Here is a 17,471-nt window from a genome sequence, read left to right as displayed (position 1 = left end):
CCAAAACCAGAGCCCCTTTCTGCACCTCAAACCCCTCATCCCTGGCCCCACCCAAGCCTGCATCCCCCGCCCAGAGCCTTGGCCCCCTCCCACATCCCAACCCTCTGCCCCAGCCCAGAGCCCCCACAAACCCAGAACCCCTAATTCCCAGCCCCATCCCACACCCCAACCCTCTGCCCCAGTTCTGAGCCCCTCCCACACCCCAACCCCCTCCTCCCCAGATCCACTGGGTTGCAGACATCAAAAATTTTCTTCAACAAGGTTGCCAGAAAAAAAGTTTGAAGACTACTGGCCTAGATAGAGCTCACCGTGGAATAGTGGTATACGGGAGAGATGCTCCTAAACTATATTTGGGTGAAGATGAAGTATGTTGTTCTTAGGACCCCAATGAGAAGGCACAGAATCTCTTGTTAGTACAAACAAGGTAAGAGGCAAAAGGATGGTGAACTGGAAGCGTGCCTGTGGGCCATATGCAATGGTCTGACAGAGTTTCAGTCCAATTTGAAAATGTATCTGAGGTCAGGTGAATGAGAAAAAAAGGTTTATGATAAAGGTGAAATTAGCCAGGGATACCAGGGAAAAGTTAAAGATGTTTATGGAACCTGAACTATGAACTTCTTTAGTTCCAATTTTAATAAAAAACAAATTTTATATTTTAAATTATTCAGATAACATATTATACCTAAGTCTTGGGCATTTTCTTAATAGAAAGGTGGTTTGGTTTTTAAAATAATCTTCATGGAGATGAATCACTACAATCTCAAGCACAGAGATTGAGGCGGGGACTCCCGTAGTGCTGCTTCTAAGATGCCCAATAGTCTTGGCCCTGGATCCCTGTTCATACAGTGCTTATAAAATTAGCAGGACTGTTCATATATTTTTTAAAATATTTTGTATAGCACCTAGAAATACATTTTACATCGCAAACAATGAATCATTCACCATAGTTAAGTATAGCCATATGCACTAGTTCTTGAGAATCAGGGAATGCAACAAAGTCAGAGTTACTAGAACAAGCTGTTCAACCTGCATTTATCAAAATGGCTGGTGCAGTTGCACACAAACTAAATAAATAAAAGACCTTTCTGGTTTGGTTAGAAGTGGTTTTCAGTCAGATTTGTAACAAAAAATGCATATAATGATAAGTGTCTAAACTTTAGTTGTAGACTAGTAATTCTGTAATCATAACTTTATAGTGGGGAAATCACACAAAGCATCTTTTTTTTAAAAAAAAAGATATGCAACAAGTGTATTTCCAGAGAATTTTGCTTGCTTAGTATTTTGCCCTCTCTTTTTAGTGCTAATGGTTTGTGGTATCCATTACCAGACATGAATAAAATACCATGAATATGAGGACTCTGACAAAAGTGACAAGCCATTAACTTAAAGAGGTGTATCTTAAAAGGCAAATACTTTTATTATTTCTGATAATAAACTAAAGGCAAGAACAATATAGTACTACTTTTTATCCATTAAAAGGCTACACTAAAGGTTTCTCATGTACATTTGTTCAACTTGTCATATTTTACATATTTTTCGAATAGAATTGTGTTAAAAAAATATATTATACCGAGAGGTTGACATTTGCAGAGTTAAAGTCCTTTAATTCAAAAGGAATGATCCAGCTATTGTATTTCTGAAATGAAATGGTTCCAGAATTCACATCTTTTATTTTTTCAAATGAAATTTTACAAAGTTTTTAAATAAGAGTTCAAAATACATTCAAAATAAAAAAAATGTAAATCAACTTTTATATACAAAGGATAATTATGTGTATGTGGAGGTGGACTAAGAGGGTAAGTGTCACAGAATGTCAATATCTGTATTTGGTAGAATAGTCTTTTGGCGACACCACGAGACCTCTACCTTTACGAGCGCCTCTATAAACTGTTTCTATAATGTCGATCATCTCTTGCTTGTCTTCCATCGCCCAGTTAATCTTGTTGTTGTTACCTGTACCTAAATCAATCATGATGTGTTTATTCCTTTAAGAGGAAAGAAAAAAAAACAAATCAATATGCTAAACTACTCTCTCTCGTAATATTTCACAGGACTCAGGCGCCCTGCAATATGTAGCTCTTCTATCGTATCCTTGTAGGTCAGCAAATAAGTATTACACTAAATGGCAAAATACAACATTTGTTATGGTCATACTCAGATTGAAAGTTGATAGCCTACCTGTTTTAAAATAGTATTTTTCTGTTCCTAAAGTTACAATAAAGACACAAAGATGACCTGCACCAAGACTGTAACATTCAGAGATGTATGTTTATCCCTAGGAATAGCAGTCTTCATGTTTTCCTCCCACTGCCTCCCCCTCACAAAAAAATAACATTTCTGAACAAAGTCCCTTGCTAAATAGCTCTAGACGTATTTGTCCTTTAACATATTTTATCAATTAGAAGTAGATCTAGTGGTTCAAGAACTGAACAACATGGATAGTTATCTATTACGAATATTTTCTCTGTGTTTATTTAATTGGCATGTGAACGAGATGTAATTTTTATTACTTAGAAATTCAAATTTGAAATTCCCTAGGGTGCCAAGAATCAAATATTGTGCTAGTATATGAGAACAACAAAGTGAAGTGGATCAGTTTACTTTTATTTCCCCAAGAAACCAAAAAGTACAAGCACAAGTAATTTGAGGTGTTATTAGTTTACAGTAAAGATTACATTTTATGTGGCAGTCTCTTTAAATGTTGCCATACTTCAAAATGTGAAGCAAATACAGAGGAGTGAATGCAAAAAGTTTAGCAATTCTACCACTCTAGGAAATGTAAGACATTTCAACTATGAGATAAGGATATTGTTATAAACTTACACATTTGATATTTAAATGTAAATATTTTAATTACACTTAGGGCTTGCTTCTGTAAATCTAACTTCTAAAATCAGCTGCTGTGCATATTCAAACATGCAAAATTGCTGATTTCATAGGTACACTGTTGTGTGCAGCTGGGTAGCAGGAAGGAAAAAAAAGCTCAGAATGCTTTTTCAAAAAAAACTCTGCTTGAGAGGTGAGTGCAATAATGCTTCCTGTGTGCAATGGGCCTCCTCCAAGTCAACGGAAATACTGTACTCCATTGACTTCAATGAGTCTAATGTGAGGAAAATTATCCAGACTGATTAAGCCAGATGGCATACATTAATACACAATAAGATATAAAACAATGCCATTTAACTTCCCACTGTACTTTGAGATGAAGATGGCACTAGAGTGAAAATTCAGCCCACAGTCAGGATCTTAGGGTTCATCTACATTTAAAATGCTGCAGCTGCCGCACTTCAGTGAAGACCTATGATGATGGGAGGGGTTCTTCTGTCAGGGTAGGTAATCCATCTCCCCGATGGGTGATAGCTAAGACAACAGGATTTAACTGCGTTGTTTAGGGGTGCAGATTTTTCACACCCCTGAGCGATGTAGTATTATTGACCTAACTCCCTAGTGTAGACCAGGCTTTATTTGCAGTATCATCTTGATTCATAACGGGCTGTTTTTAATTCTTAGGCCTGGAAGTGCTAAGTGGCAACGGGTCAGGGCATTAATATTACTGAAGAATTGTTACAAGGTGTTAAGACGTATTAGATTATTAAGGGAAGAGCCACAATAAACTTGACTGCAATTACTTGTACATAAGCACAATACCCTCAAATATTTTTTTAAAAATACATGAGCATATATAAAATGCATACAATATATTGCCCATAATTATAGCATGTAATCCCAATACACCAAATTAAATTATATAGTAGAAATAAGGCATACCTGAAGAAAAACATGACTGTACAGGGATCATACAACTCATACATCTTGTTGAAGTCTGGTACTTCTGTGATATCCACAAGATAAATAACAGCAAAATTTTTTACCTGGACGGGAGAACAAAATTAAAATGACTGTAAACAGAGCAAAATACACTAGCAAGCCTTTAATAACTACATAAGACGACTGATCTTTTTATAGAATGTTCATGGATTTTAGAAAAATAATATGCTTACGTTATTGCAATAATGCTGCTGCAAGATGTTCATTACTAAGTTAAAGTCAAGCAAATATTTATTCCCTTTTGCCATTTCTAACTGGCTCTTAAAAATTTGGAAAAATAAATATATTTTAAAATACAGACAAGACATTAATTTTATAGAGAAAGGGAATTCACATCCAGTAACAGAAAAATGGTATGTATTAAAATAGTGGCCAAGTTACACTCTGTTGTGCCTTCCTCTCAATTATATGTCCGACCCTAAAAATATTCAAGGTGAGAGTGCTAGCAAATGCTGTCATTAAGGTTGTTGAAGGGTTAGAATTTAAACGCTTAATTTTCAGTTGCTTACGACTTCCAGAAGCTTTCACCCAAAAAGCTGAAATTTTCCATAAATTTGTCTGTGTCCAAAGCAGAAAGGTTTTTTTTTTTTGTGTTGTTTTTTTTTTTTTAAAGTAGGGGAAACAACACTAACCTCATAATTAAAAAACCTTCAGGCTTTCTGGACAGCTATCAAGTCCAAATGGCAGGGGTAGAAAGTTTAAATTTGGCATGTAAATATTCCTCATTGAGAAATGCTTTTGAGAGCGCTGACAAAAGTAGGATTTGATTTTGCAGTTATTATGCACTGAAGATTGCACTTTGTGCATGCACAGTACATTTTGAAAGGGGTTTTCTTACTAAATTCATGGTTAATTTCTTAAATTGCTGAGGAAAGCTATGCTGCCAATTGAAACGAAAATGTGCAGTCCACAGGCTGAGTGAATTAATAAAATAATTTTAAAAAGAAGAGAACTGATATGAACATTTAAGTCACTAAACATACTGGACAGTGATGATGAAAATATCCATTTACACAAAGACAGATACACATGTAGCATCTATAATATTTTTAAGTTGCAGCAACACAGTTTTGAGAAATGTTTATAAGATTATACTTGCTCACTTTTGTAACACACACGTATAACAGGGAAGAGTTAATATAGTGCAAACGCCCCTACATTTTTGTTTTCTGACTTTTCAATGCATAACTAGGCAAACTTAGCATTCTCTAAAAGGTAATACCTGTAAAATTTTAGATTGTAACAAGCTTAATATTTTTAAAGTACTTTTAACTATTTAATTTTCTGTCAAGTATAACTGAAAACAAAATATTATTAAACAGAAATTATATAACATGTTAACAAATGAATCAACAGAATTATGCTGCATCACGCAAGCACTTTTTGTCTAGTGTAAACAGCAGCTGATCATTTTAAAAGTCTGCAAATGCATACACAACAGTAGGTACTTTAAGAAAGTATCTTGATTTTTTCATGCATTTACAAAGTGACAAAACTATTTGGTATACATGATAATCCATATGTCTGTCAAAAACGTAAATTTATATTTAGACACACAGTATCAAACCTCAAAGTTTGTGTACATATAGTCAATCCCAAGAACTCAGTTCACATTACCTATGAAGTTACCTGTATTATAGGATCAAATTAGATAAACTTCTGAAGTAACTGACTGCTTCCATGGTTGATTTTGCAGGAAAAGACTTCTCCAGCACAGCGAATCTAAGACAACATTATTTTCACTCTATTGGGGCTTCTATAAGAACTACCAGGTGACTGACATGTACAATACCAACAGCTCGGGTGCAATTCTCCTGCTGGGAAATTTCTATGATGCACATTTGTGAGGAAAAAAACCTTAAACTCTTATGACACACTAAATTTAGTCCTTGAATAAAATATCAGCGTCTGGCTACCCTGAGATCACATTGTCCACAATTTTTAAAATATACTTTGTTTCATGAAAGATCATTACTGCAAAAGGAAGAATTTATTATGAATCAAAGCACAAGCACAAACATTTCTATTTTTGAAGTACAAAAGAATACCGTTAAAATATTGAGAAATACAAGTAAAATATTTTTACATACAAAAATAGTATTTCTTGCATTGAATAAAAACAAACGTAGCACTTAAGTGACTTAAACTTCAGTTATTTTGACATTTTGTCTATTTAAATGAACTAAGCAATTACAGCTCCTATTGAATAACACTACAGAATTTTATATGTCATTGACAAGGGACCAAATGGCCTCACACTTAAGAAGAATCCACAGTGAGCATACAAATATTAACTTTTCTTTGTTTTACAAAACAGAGAAATTTTACATAGGTAATATTCAATAGATAACAACATTAGCTGAATCTCACTTTGAAAATGAGATTGTACTAGTCATTACACATATTTTGGTAGAGATCTTATCACCATAATCTAAGCACCTCCCAAACATTAATGAATTTATCTTCCCAACATTAGATTATAAAATTAGTGTAACAATTTATTTCCAAATGGCAGATTGAGACATATGCATTTAGCAACTTGTCCAAAAAATCACACATGAAATCTGAGGAGTCAGGAGATCCAGAATTCCTTCCTTTCCTTTGCTTTCTCCATGCCCTTTGTTTCAATTCTGAAGAGATTTTTAATGAGAATTCAAAGCTTTACAGCATTTGAACACTGGAATCACTAGCCATATTACTTAGATTGAAGGCTCCTTGGGACATCTTTTTGTTCCGTGTTTCTACAGCACCCAGAAGAATTGGACACGGTCAACAATTGGGGCTCTCAGGCACTAATACAATACAAACAACAGATGTTCCTATATAGAGAAATGGTGCCCAACTTTTCCTGTCATGCCCTCTTTCCAGGAACGGAATCTGTCTGCATCCCTACTCCATTACTGGCTCAGCAGAGGCGTTTCAGCTGAAGGTGGAACTGGGGGCACAACTGGAGATGGAGGAGGAGCTGGGGCTACAGGAGAGTTAGCCTGGGGGGGTGGGGGGAGACGGGGGAGAGGGAATGAAGGCAGAGCTGGCCTGGGGGCAGAGCAGAGGGTGAAGCAGAATGGAGCTGCAGCTGGGGCTAAGGGCAGAGCAGGGAGCAGAGTGGAGCTGTGGCTGGGGTCACAGCTGGGGGTAGTGGAGCTGTGGCTGGCGTCACAGCTGATCTGAGGGCAAAGTGAGGTTGGGTGCCACTCCCTCCCCTCCCCTCATGGGGGTTGGCCCAGACCTGCCGCAACCCCGCCTACAAACACATTCCTCCACGCCCCCCAAGGGGAGTTTGGGGACCACTATTTAGGGTATAAAACTTGTTCCCTAACATTTCAGGATAGTGGCGCCTATTTAGAAGTCAGATGTGAGAGCAAGACACTAAACACTAAATTTCACAAACCAGAGAAGAAAATAAATTCAAAATCAGAAAAGCAAATCCTGATAGTACCCGTCAGCTACAAATATACTTAAATACAATTGCAGCAGGCACAATTCTAATTCTGGTGAAAGATACTTGAGTTTATAATCAGACACAGGTACTTACTCCTGGGGAAATTCTGCACTATCTCCCAAGTTCTTTGCTTCCCCGCAGAAAATGACTTTCTGATGGGGAAGCAAAGGAAAGCCACAGAAGCGGTCATGTGACCCTCCCCAGCAGTATGTTTCAGGTACCCGGGGCAGCCAGTAGAGAGGTAAATCACTGTGGGGCAGGACTGAGGAAGACCCAGCTGGTGGCTCCTATACCCTGCGCTGGACTCAGCTGCTAGTCCCAGCTGGCCTCGGGAGGAGGGGGACCTTCTCTTCCCCTGTGTGGCATCCAGGGCCATGTCAGACCCACTCCCAGATTTCTCCCCCAGCTGTAGTAAGCTCTGCAACCTTCCCCTTCCTCACACTTCTTTCACACTTCTCAGCTGCAGGGGGAGGGATCACTGTACAGGGAGCTGCTCCCCCATCCACCTAACCCCCATGCATCCAGACCCCCTCAAACCCAGACCTTGACACCAACCCTCACCTCTCCCCACACCCAGAACTCCCACTGCAGCTGGACCACCGTGACAAGCCACCCACACCCAGATCCCCACCCTACCGAGACCCAACCAGCTGCACCTGGATCCCCACTCTACTACGCCCCACTCCCCTAGCAACTGGACACCCCACTCCGCCAAGCCCCAACCATCTTCACTTGGACTCTCCTGCAGAGTCTCATTACTGTTGCACCCAGAATCCCTCAACAAGCCCCTGTGCATCCAGACCCCGCCCCCTCCACATGGATCCCACCCCGAGCAACCTAAACCCAGATTGCCCCATACAGAACTCTGTTTCAATCCACACCTGGATCCCCCCCATGCTGAGCATGCCTGCTGACACCTGGTGCACTTGGCACAGAGGGGCAGGGCCCTAGGGTGTTTCTGAGGGAGGCTGAGCCCTTGCACTGTGTAAGGCTTGGCTGCAGCCTCACTGCTGAATTTGTGTCCTGGGAGGGGAGCTGCACAGTGATCTCCACCTCTGTGCAGCCAGTGCTCTGTGCTCCCCAATGCAATGCTGAAGCCTCCACATTTATTTGACAAATAACATTTGCAGAATTTTTTAAACATTTACTTTTTCAAGGAAAGTAAAAAGGGTAAATGAGACTCTTTACAGTTTAAAAGTGTTCAGTGAAGACATCTATAAAAATGTGAATGGAAATCTTTGTACACACATTCAAGTGTAGTAAGAAAAGTTTGAATAAGTAAAAATCTTTGCAGCAAATGAGTTATATTAACGGAACTTTTCAAAAAATATTTCCTTTTAGCGCTTGGGGATTAAGTATTGCACAACTCCAAAGTTTGGAAAAAAAGACTACTACTGGCCAGATTATTTGCAAGGTGTCAGACCTCAAGTGCCACTTTTTGCTGCCAATTTGTCTTCCTCCACTCACCTTTTAATTTCAGTGGCTCCTTATTAGAACTGTTAACACTAGAACCAATACTGTATACCATCTGAATACTGATTTCAAAAAGCATAAGCATTCATTCTAAGCTTTAAGAGTGAAGAGTATTGTGCACTAACATCATACTGAAATGGAAGAAGTGGTGAATATGCAGGGAAACACTACCATTATCTTGGTGTTTTTCAGATCAATGTTTCTGATATTTTTGTTCTTCAATAACTATACAGAACTTCAATAATCCCAGTAAGAGAGAACATCTACACATCTGCTATGTTTCCCTCTTCAAGCAAAGTCTGAGAGGCCATCCACGTCCAACACTGCTAATGTAATAGTATCTTCTTCCATATTCAAGAAAAGCTCTGACACCCAATGAAGTTGAGTGGAGCATATGAGGACTGAGGGGAAAAAAACTGGATATTTTCTCCACTTAACTACAATGGCTCATTGAAGTTCCTGTTGAACACAGCAGCAGTGTAGATTCTAAAAGCCTATCGCACCTATTGTGAGGGAACCCAGGCAGAAATACATATAACACATACATATACAGAAGCTCCCTGAGTTACATAAACCCGACGTACGCAAATCCGAGCTTACAGAAAAAGTTCCATAAGCTAGAAATAAGAGGCAGTGTGGTTTGGTTTGGGGTTTTTTTTTTTGCATAATGGTCAGAGATACGTTTCCGACTTGTGCAAAATTCGAGTTACGCAAGGCATTCCGGAGCGGAATGCTTGCTAAGTTGGGGAGCATCTGTAACAACTTTTATTTTGTGAAGCTAATCTAGTTTTACACTATTCAATAAACATAATCCAAAAAAGTTTATGGTTAGATGATGAACCTTAAATATGTCTAACATTTTAATACTTCTCAGGGCTAGAAATATCTGATGGACCAGTATTGAGCCATTTCTTAGAACTGGTCCATGACCAGAGATAAGAAAAGTTGTAGGTCCCTTACATTCTACAACAGTGATCAGCAACCTTTGGCATACGGCCCGTCAGGGTAAGCCCCTGGTGGGTCGGGACAATTTGTTTACATGCAGCGTCCGCAGGTTCGGCCGATCGTAGCTCCCACTGGCCGCGGTTTGCTGTTCCAGGCCAATGGGAGCTGCTGGAAGCAGCACAGGCCACCTCTAGAATAGGGGTCCCCAATGCGGTGCCCCCGGGTGCCATGGTGCCCACTGGGGCATCTAAATGCGCCCGCGTACTGGCTGGAGGACAAGCAACAACCGAAATGTCATAAAAAAGCAGCTTCATCAAGAGGCATCGCCGCTGATTTTCGGCGGCTTTTCAGCGGCGACGCCTCTTGATGTTGCCGCTTCTTGGTGGATGCTTGCCTGCCGGCCACAGTCCTCAGTGGCTTGTCGTCCGGCACCCGCCACAGGTTGGGGACCATTGCTCTAGAGCCTACAAGTCCACTCAGTCCTACTTCTTATTCAGCCAATCACTCAAACAAATTTGTTTACATTTATGGGAGATAATGCAGCTCGCTTCTTGTTTACAGTATAACATGAAAGTAAGAAGAGGCATTGCCATGGCACCGTTGTAGCCAGCATTGCAAGATATTTAAGTGCCAGCTGCATTAAAGATTCATATGTCCCTTCATGCTTCTGCCTATGAATGTTTAGCATATCTGGTATTTAAATACCTTGAAATGCCAACTACAAAAGTGCCATGCGAACACCTGTTCTCACTTTCAGATGACGTTATAAATAAGTGGGCAGCATTATCTCCCGTAAATGTAAACAAACTTGTTTGACTGATTGGCTGAACAAGAAGAAAGACTGAGTGGACCTGCAGGCTCTAAAGCTTTACATTGTTTTGTTTATGAGCGCAGCTATGTAACAAAAATAATCTACATCTGTAAATTGCACTTTCATGATAAAGTGATTGCACTACAGTACTTGTATGAAGTGAACTGAAAAATACTAATACTTTAATCATTTTTACAGTGCAAATATTTGTAATAAAAATTATATAAAGTGAGAAACTGTACACTTTGTGTTCTGTGTTCTCACTGAAATCAATATATTTGAAAAATGTTGGAAAACATCAAAAATATTTAATGAATTTCAATAAGTATTCTAATGTTTAACAGTGCGATTAAAAGTGTGACTAATCGCGATATTTTTAATCGTGATTAATTTTTAGTTAAGCACGTGAATTAATTGCGATTACTTGACAGCTCTAGTTAATAGACATACAAGCTTTAAAATGTATCGATATTTTCCTGGCTTTAAAATTACGAAGTGATTTTAAAAGAGTATGCTTATCATAATGATTTGCAAATACCACCAGCTTTAATAGCAGCTACACTTTTCTAACCTCCCTACTCTGCACATTAACTCTTTCTGTAGCTTTTCCCTCCGAGTAGAAACGTAGGGACAAGTGGGCACTTCTTGAGAAGACGCCATTGCTAGTGTGCCTTTCAACCATGGCTGGGTAGATGCAAAGCAACAGACCCAGTCATCTTAAGTCATTACTTGCCAGACAGCAAGTGATTATCTATCAAATGTCATGCATACAATAAAGGTTTCTGATTTGAGGTTTGTCTGATTTTTATATTTACTTTTAGACAAGTTTTAGCTTTTTACTGTAAATATTGTTAAAATATTTGTATTTAATTATATAAAAATTTAGCACCCAAAGCTCTGTATCCCTGGGGATGAGCTTCCAGGAATCACAGGCCCCCTCTGAAACAGTTCTGTATGGCAAAAAATAATTTGAGGTATTTCCAAGGTACTTTATAAGTACAGTATTCTTAAATTTTCACTCTGGAAAAACTGGAAATCATTCATACAACTTGTTTCCTGTTAAACTTTCTAAAGTATGCAAGTTTTCGGAATGTATTGCACTGAAACAAATGCTTATTACAATTGTAAACAAGGATGCATTTTAGTGGGAACAATCTACTTTATATTTTGGTGGTTTGCTCTAGTTTTCTTTTGCCAAAATACAAGTGAGGTCATTAAAGTTCAACTCCACACTGATTATAAAGTACAGATACATTACTAGTTCCTAAAATCATGCTGCAAATTTAAAAAAAAAAGTTTCAGCTCAGTATTAAGTGTGAAATACAGCTACATTTTCTTCAAATGTAGCATGCAGCTAAGGCATGGCAACATTTTGTACTATGGTTTAGATCAGTGGTTCTCAAACTGTGGGTCAGGACCCTAAAGTGGGTCAGGATCCCATTTTAATAGGGTCACCAGGGCTGGCTTAGTCTTGCTGTGGCCCAGGGCCAAGCCCAGGCGCTTCAGCCCTGGCTGGTGGGGCTAAGATTACAGGCCCCCTAGGCAATGGGGCTTTGGCTTTGCACATACACCCCTGGGGTGGCCGGGCTTGGGTGGGCTCAGGCTTCGGTCCCCCCTCCTGGGGTCCTGTAGTAATTTTTGTTGTCACAAGGGGGTTGCGATGCAATGAAGTTTGAGAACCCCTGCTTTAGATTATAAACACCTGTACAATTGGAACTTTTACTCACTCTTTAAAACAGCTGCGAGATCCAAACATGGCTCGTAAGCAAGAGGATGAGGAAGGATCTCCCCCTTTAACCTGCCATTTCTGCAGAGGGAGATTTTTAAATAAAGAGTTACATTGTTCTTTTTCCCCTCACAAAAACTTAAATGCCAATATGTCTGCCAAATTGCCAAGAGTCCTGCCAAAGATAAATACTAATAGTATTCCCATGTATAATCCATCAATTCCCACAACATAAAAGTAAACATAAGACAAACAAATGCAAAGAAGCTGTCTTGAAGAAATGTCAAAGCATCCTCCTAGCTTAGATCCTGTTATGGCTCAATATTTGATATGTACACAGTAGCCTTATCAGATGACTTCAACAACACTGAGATGAACAAGAGAAGTGCAATTTCTTAAGAATGCCATGGAGAAGAAATGACTGCCACAGAAACAGCTTCACATCAGGTTAAGAGCATATAGAGAAATGTACAAATGATTATGGAAACAATTGTCGTATGCCATTTAAACATTAATTCACAGTAGTCTTTCTGACTAGGTTCTTGTTTTATTTGAGTTTCCTATTTTTTCTTATGAGGTTTAACCAACCAATAATTTGCTAAATCTCTGTCTAGTTATACTACTATGCAATAACGTTATCTGAGAGGACATGAAAGGATAAGATATATCCAATCATACATTTATGTAAACAATTCTTAAATTTTCCCTCATTATCTAAGATGCTTAAGTGGGTGATGTGTTTGTCACAGGGTATCATTGCTATCTGAGAAAGCTTCAAGAGATTGGCTCAGTATGTACAGATTAAAATTCATTTCACCCTGGTATAACCAAGTGCAAACTCTAAGTCAATGGAGTGGCACCCGTTTCAACAGAGGCTGAGTATGGTCTATAAGTGCATTTCTTCCCATGCATTTTAAGAGTTTACATTTTTTAAATAAAAACATATGCCAAACTAAAAACACTTAAACTTTTAAAGCTATTCCAATTAATTTTCTAGTTGCTAGTGTATTAATATTACACATTCTGAGTATCAAGTGACAATGCTGGCTCGATCTTATCTGCAGTGCTCATACCGATGCTATTAATGAAACTTGTTTCCCTCTGAATTGCCTAGATTATCAGATGTTAAACGATCAGCAGTCAGAAAAGAAAAATATTCTCCAGGACAGATGCTCAGTTTTAGAATGTAGTAGTACTGTTTCCATTCAATTAAGCACTAAACAACATGGTGGGTAATTATTTCAGATGGCCATGAAAGCAGATGGCTGTTTCACATTCATTCAATGTAGGCATAGCTTGTTACGGAAACTGAACAAGTTGGATTTATTGCCTAGAAACTACCTTAGACTAAAAGGAACAAGCAATTTCAGATGCTGAACAGAAACATACAATTATCTCAAATGACAATCCAAATTTACCTTCTCAGCAATACTATATAACACTTCATCCATTTTCATACAAGTTGGATCCCAGTCATGTCCAAACCGGATGACCACCACACGGTCTTCTTCTGAAAGGATGGCCTGGTCTACTTGCCAGCCATTGTGTAAGTGAGGAAGCATATACGACATTTTAAAAACTTTATGTAAAACCTGCAAAAGGACAGAAACCATCTAAGAATTAACAATTCTTGAAATCAACTTAACATTAATCATGAAAGCCAATCCAATAAAGCTAAACTAACACCCATCTGTCAACTTTTATTTAAGATGATGCACGTGCCCAGACCTAACTGGTTTCCTTTAAATAAAAACAAAACACGCGCACACACACCTCAAAAGTATTGTAAGTAGTGAAATAATTCTGATAAAGACTATTTTTCCTAATGCTGTGTTTATACACTGTGCTTTTTCTTAGTATTTCCCACTGTTGCAGCTTCACCAACAGTAGTTCTAGCATAGAGCGACAGTGAACATTTTGACTACTGTGTCACCTAGTCTTAGTCCGTATCAGAACAGCCCTAAATGAGACGGTGGTTACACTGTGACCTCTCTACAACTGTGTTCTCACTGCCACTAAAGTACTGGTGGGAAATTCTAAGGAAATGCTCAGTATGGAGTAGGGCCAGGCTTCACATGGCAACCATCATCCAGTTAAGCAAGATGGGTCCCCTGAAAGATTCCCATCCAGGAATGGGAAGAATGGAGAGAAACCCCATCAGCCCTCATGATCTCCCTTCCTTTGTTTCACTCTTTCACTAACAGGCCCAGCAATATCACAGCAGTCAGGTCAGATGTGCCATGTTCAGAGGCTTGACAGATTTGCTCCCAAACTTACCATTTTTAAATGAGTTATTACTACCAGGGTGCTGGAACAATTACTGTAGCAAGGGTGCTGAGAGTCATCAAATCCAGCTGTAAACCCTGCATATAATGGCAACCACTGCAAGGCAGGGGGTGCAGTAGCACACTAGCTCCAGCAGCTTTGAATACTACAAACCCCTCTGTGGCGGGGGTGGCACAATGTGGGGGTTGCCCTCACTGAGGGCAAACCAGGTGTGCAAACGGGGGCAATAACATGGGGCCACTGAAATCCAAACACAGCTTTGACACCCCGTCCCACAGAGCCCTCAGCCCCTCCTCTGCTGCCTCTCGCATCACCTCCATGGCCCTCCCCCACCGCCTCCCCTTCCCCAATGCCCCTCCCGCCACCCCATTCAAGCTGCCCTTGGGATCGCTCCCGCTCTGAGGCTCCTTCCAGAACATTCCACGTGGAGCCCGCCCAGCAGCCCCGCGAGACACCAACCTCCCACGAGCGCGCGCACAGAGAAACGGCTGCCGCTGCAGCTGCGGACACCACGCTCCACAACGGCCCCCGACGGCGCCGCTAGCCCTGAGCGGACCAGAATGAGGCGCGCTTCCACGCGCAACACTCTAAGGACTCGAGGAGAGGTGGCCGGAAGTGACGCAGTGCATAGTCCGGGCAGAACACCGCCACGACAGGAAGCAGCAGTCTCGCCATCTTGCTTGTGGGCTTCCCTTCAATAGGTGCATTGTTAGCATGTGACCCCTGGAAGGGGCAAAGGAGAGCTGGAGCATACCAACTCCCTAAAACGGCAGGGGGTAATAGGCTGTACCAATTCACCCTCAAAAGGGCGTGGGAAACATTGATATATAACCTGCCCCGACAAAGAGGAGGCAAGGAGGTGTCAAAAGCCCCGCTGTTTGCCCTGGGGCTGGAGATTGCTGTGCCAGGCAGGGAAGGGCCCAGTCCTGGGGAGCAGAGCCAGGGTGATGCATGCTAGGGACATCGAGCCTCACACTTCAGGGCAGGAGCCAGTGCTGGCTGCCACCAGTTTCCAGACAAGGTGTCTCCAGGGCCAGGCGATGCCATTAGTGTCACGCCCACTTCGGGGTGCCCTGCACCTTTCTCTGAAGCAGCTGGTGCTGGCCACAGCTAGAGACGGGCTCCTGGTTGAGCTGGGCCCCGGGCTTGAGAGTATGGCACCATGCACGTCCTCACTTTCTGCGAGGCTGGCTCCCGCTTCAATATGGCAGTCAACTGGTCCTGCTGCGGTCAAGCCTTGATGGGTAGAAAATTCACAGCAACCAGGGATGATTGCCAAGTGGGGTCCATCTGGATGTGCCGAGCTCACCTGCCCACAGAACAGTTCTGCTGAGCCAGACGTTTGCAGATGTGGTGATGTACTAGAAAAATCACTCACCAAGTCCCTGCCACAGCCAAGTTTAGAGACATGGAAAACTCTCTGTGCTCTTAGCAGGCAGTTTTGGTCATGGACAAGACATGAGTCACTGGTCGAGGAAACTAGTTTGAGGGTATTCTAACCATGACAAGAATGTAATTACCACACTTCCTATGTTGATTCTCAAATTATGTGCTTTCACATAACTCAGACTAGAAGCCATACGAGATACTATCATAGTTGGTGTAAGATCCAAAAATAACAAAATAGACATCATCATCATGGTGCAATAAACAGAAAACTAACTGGTGAATCCAAAACCAGTACAGGCATTATATCGACAAGTATGGTTAGGAATCCTGTGGAATTCCCAAATTAATGAAGGCTGAACACAATCAGTCAAATACAGCCTTAAAATTGGACACAGTAGGGTGCAAAGAGCACACCCACTCTCCTTTTCCTCCCATTCTAGTCTCATATTGAACCAAGTACTGAACCAGAGAAAGCTGCACCAGTAGGGAACAATCTGAATTATCTTGTTGGGTTTTTTTAATAACAAGCAAAAAAAGAGGGCCTTATCCATAATTAAATCATTGGTCATAGACCTTGCATTGAAAACCACGAACCCCAGGATAAGCTTATTATTAGTAGCTGATGCCCTAGTCTACAAAAAGTTATAAATCCCTATGTGAAAATCATGGGGCATGTACAGATTTCAACCAGCTGGATTGCAGATGAGTATAAGTCTCCTCCCTTGTCCCCCCGTGCTCATCACAACAACAATCAAGAAGCCCACATACTCAGAACAAATCCTTCCACAGAACTCCCTCATGCCAAGATCCTGACAGAGTTGCTCCACTTTCTTGGATATCATCAAGACTTAGTGTACTTGTCAGCAAACAACATAAATTCTGCTGCAAAACTCACTGGTTTCTGCTTCATTCTAGTCCTAAATTCTGCATGAGCACTAAGTTAATTTATAACAGTGAGGATTTTACTGAATGGAATGTAAAAATGTTAATGAATGGCAATAAATAATATAACCAGTCTACTATTGTGTGTATTATATATTTTAATAGTAAATTCAATTTATTTTATGCTACTCCAAAATATTCAGTTTCAGCAGCAGATATTAAGGTGATTCAAACTTCAGTAGTGGAGGGGGTTTAAACTCCTAGGTTCTCATGTTAGCTGTAACAAGCTACCTCGCTGTCTGATGCCCCAATATCTGTGATTGCACAAAGGATAGATAAAGATCCTGGGTAGATATTTTTATTAAAATAATCAGCAATTAAATTATTAGCAATGTTGACACATAAATTGACATCATTAGGTTTCAGAGTTAACACAATCATTGCTATACCTAGGACCGTCCACATCTGACTTAGAGCTATTATTTCATTTTGTCTTTGCACATTCGCACAGATATCACTGCATTAGTTTACATTAGGTTCATAGAATGTTATCTTTACAACCATTAGGGCTAGAAGCATATTTAAAAAAAAACTTAGATTTTGGAGCACAGATCTACAATAGCGGATGGATTCTGAATCAGATTCCACTGCCACAAGAATGTGTGCAGCCACTCACTGAGAACTAAAAA

At 40.3% G+C, this 17,471-nt stretch overlaps 1 protein-coding gene across 2 annotated transcripts; it reads right to left on the bottom strand.

Annotated features, from left to right (window-relative positions):
• Positions 1–1,394: 1,394 nt before the first annotated feature.
• Positions 1,395–15,203, bottom strand: TXNL4A (thioredoxin like 4A). 2 transcript variants are annotated; one of them, XM_050941881.1, is made up of 4 exons: positions 14,971–15,203; positions 13,644–13,817; positions 3,769–3,872; positions 1,395–1,985 (listed from the first exon to the last, which is right to left on the bottom strand). In XM_050941881.1, exons 2-4 carry the CDS (start codon positions 13,794–13,796, stop codon positions 1,814–1,816), a joined length of 429 nt encoding a protein of 142 aa, XP_050797838.1. In that variant the 5' UTR covers positions 13,797–13,817; positions 14,971–15,203; the 3' UTR covers positions 1,395–1,813. The 2 variants fall into 2 exon arrangements, with proteins under 2 accessions (XP_050797838.1, XP_050797839.1); XM_050941882.1 differs by lacking the exon at positions 14,971–15,203 and adding an exon at positions 12,227–12,306 and having other exon boundaries at positions 13,644–13,742.
• Between the last annotated feature and the right edge of the window lie 2,268 nt (positions 15,204–17,471).

This window comes from Gopherus flavomarginatus, chromosome 2 (assembly GCF_025201925.1).
Source record: "Gopherus flavomarginatus isolate rGopFla2 chromosome 2, rGopFla2.mat.asm, whole genome shotgun sequence".
NCBI lineage: Eukaryota > Metazoa > Chordata > Testudines > Testudinidae > Gopherus > Gopherus flavomarginatus.
This window is presented reverse-complemented; position numbering and strand designations above follow the sequence as displayed.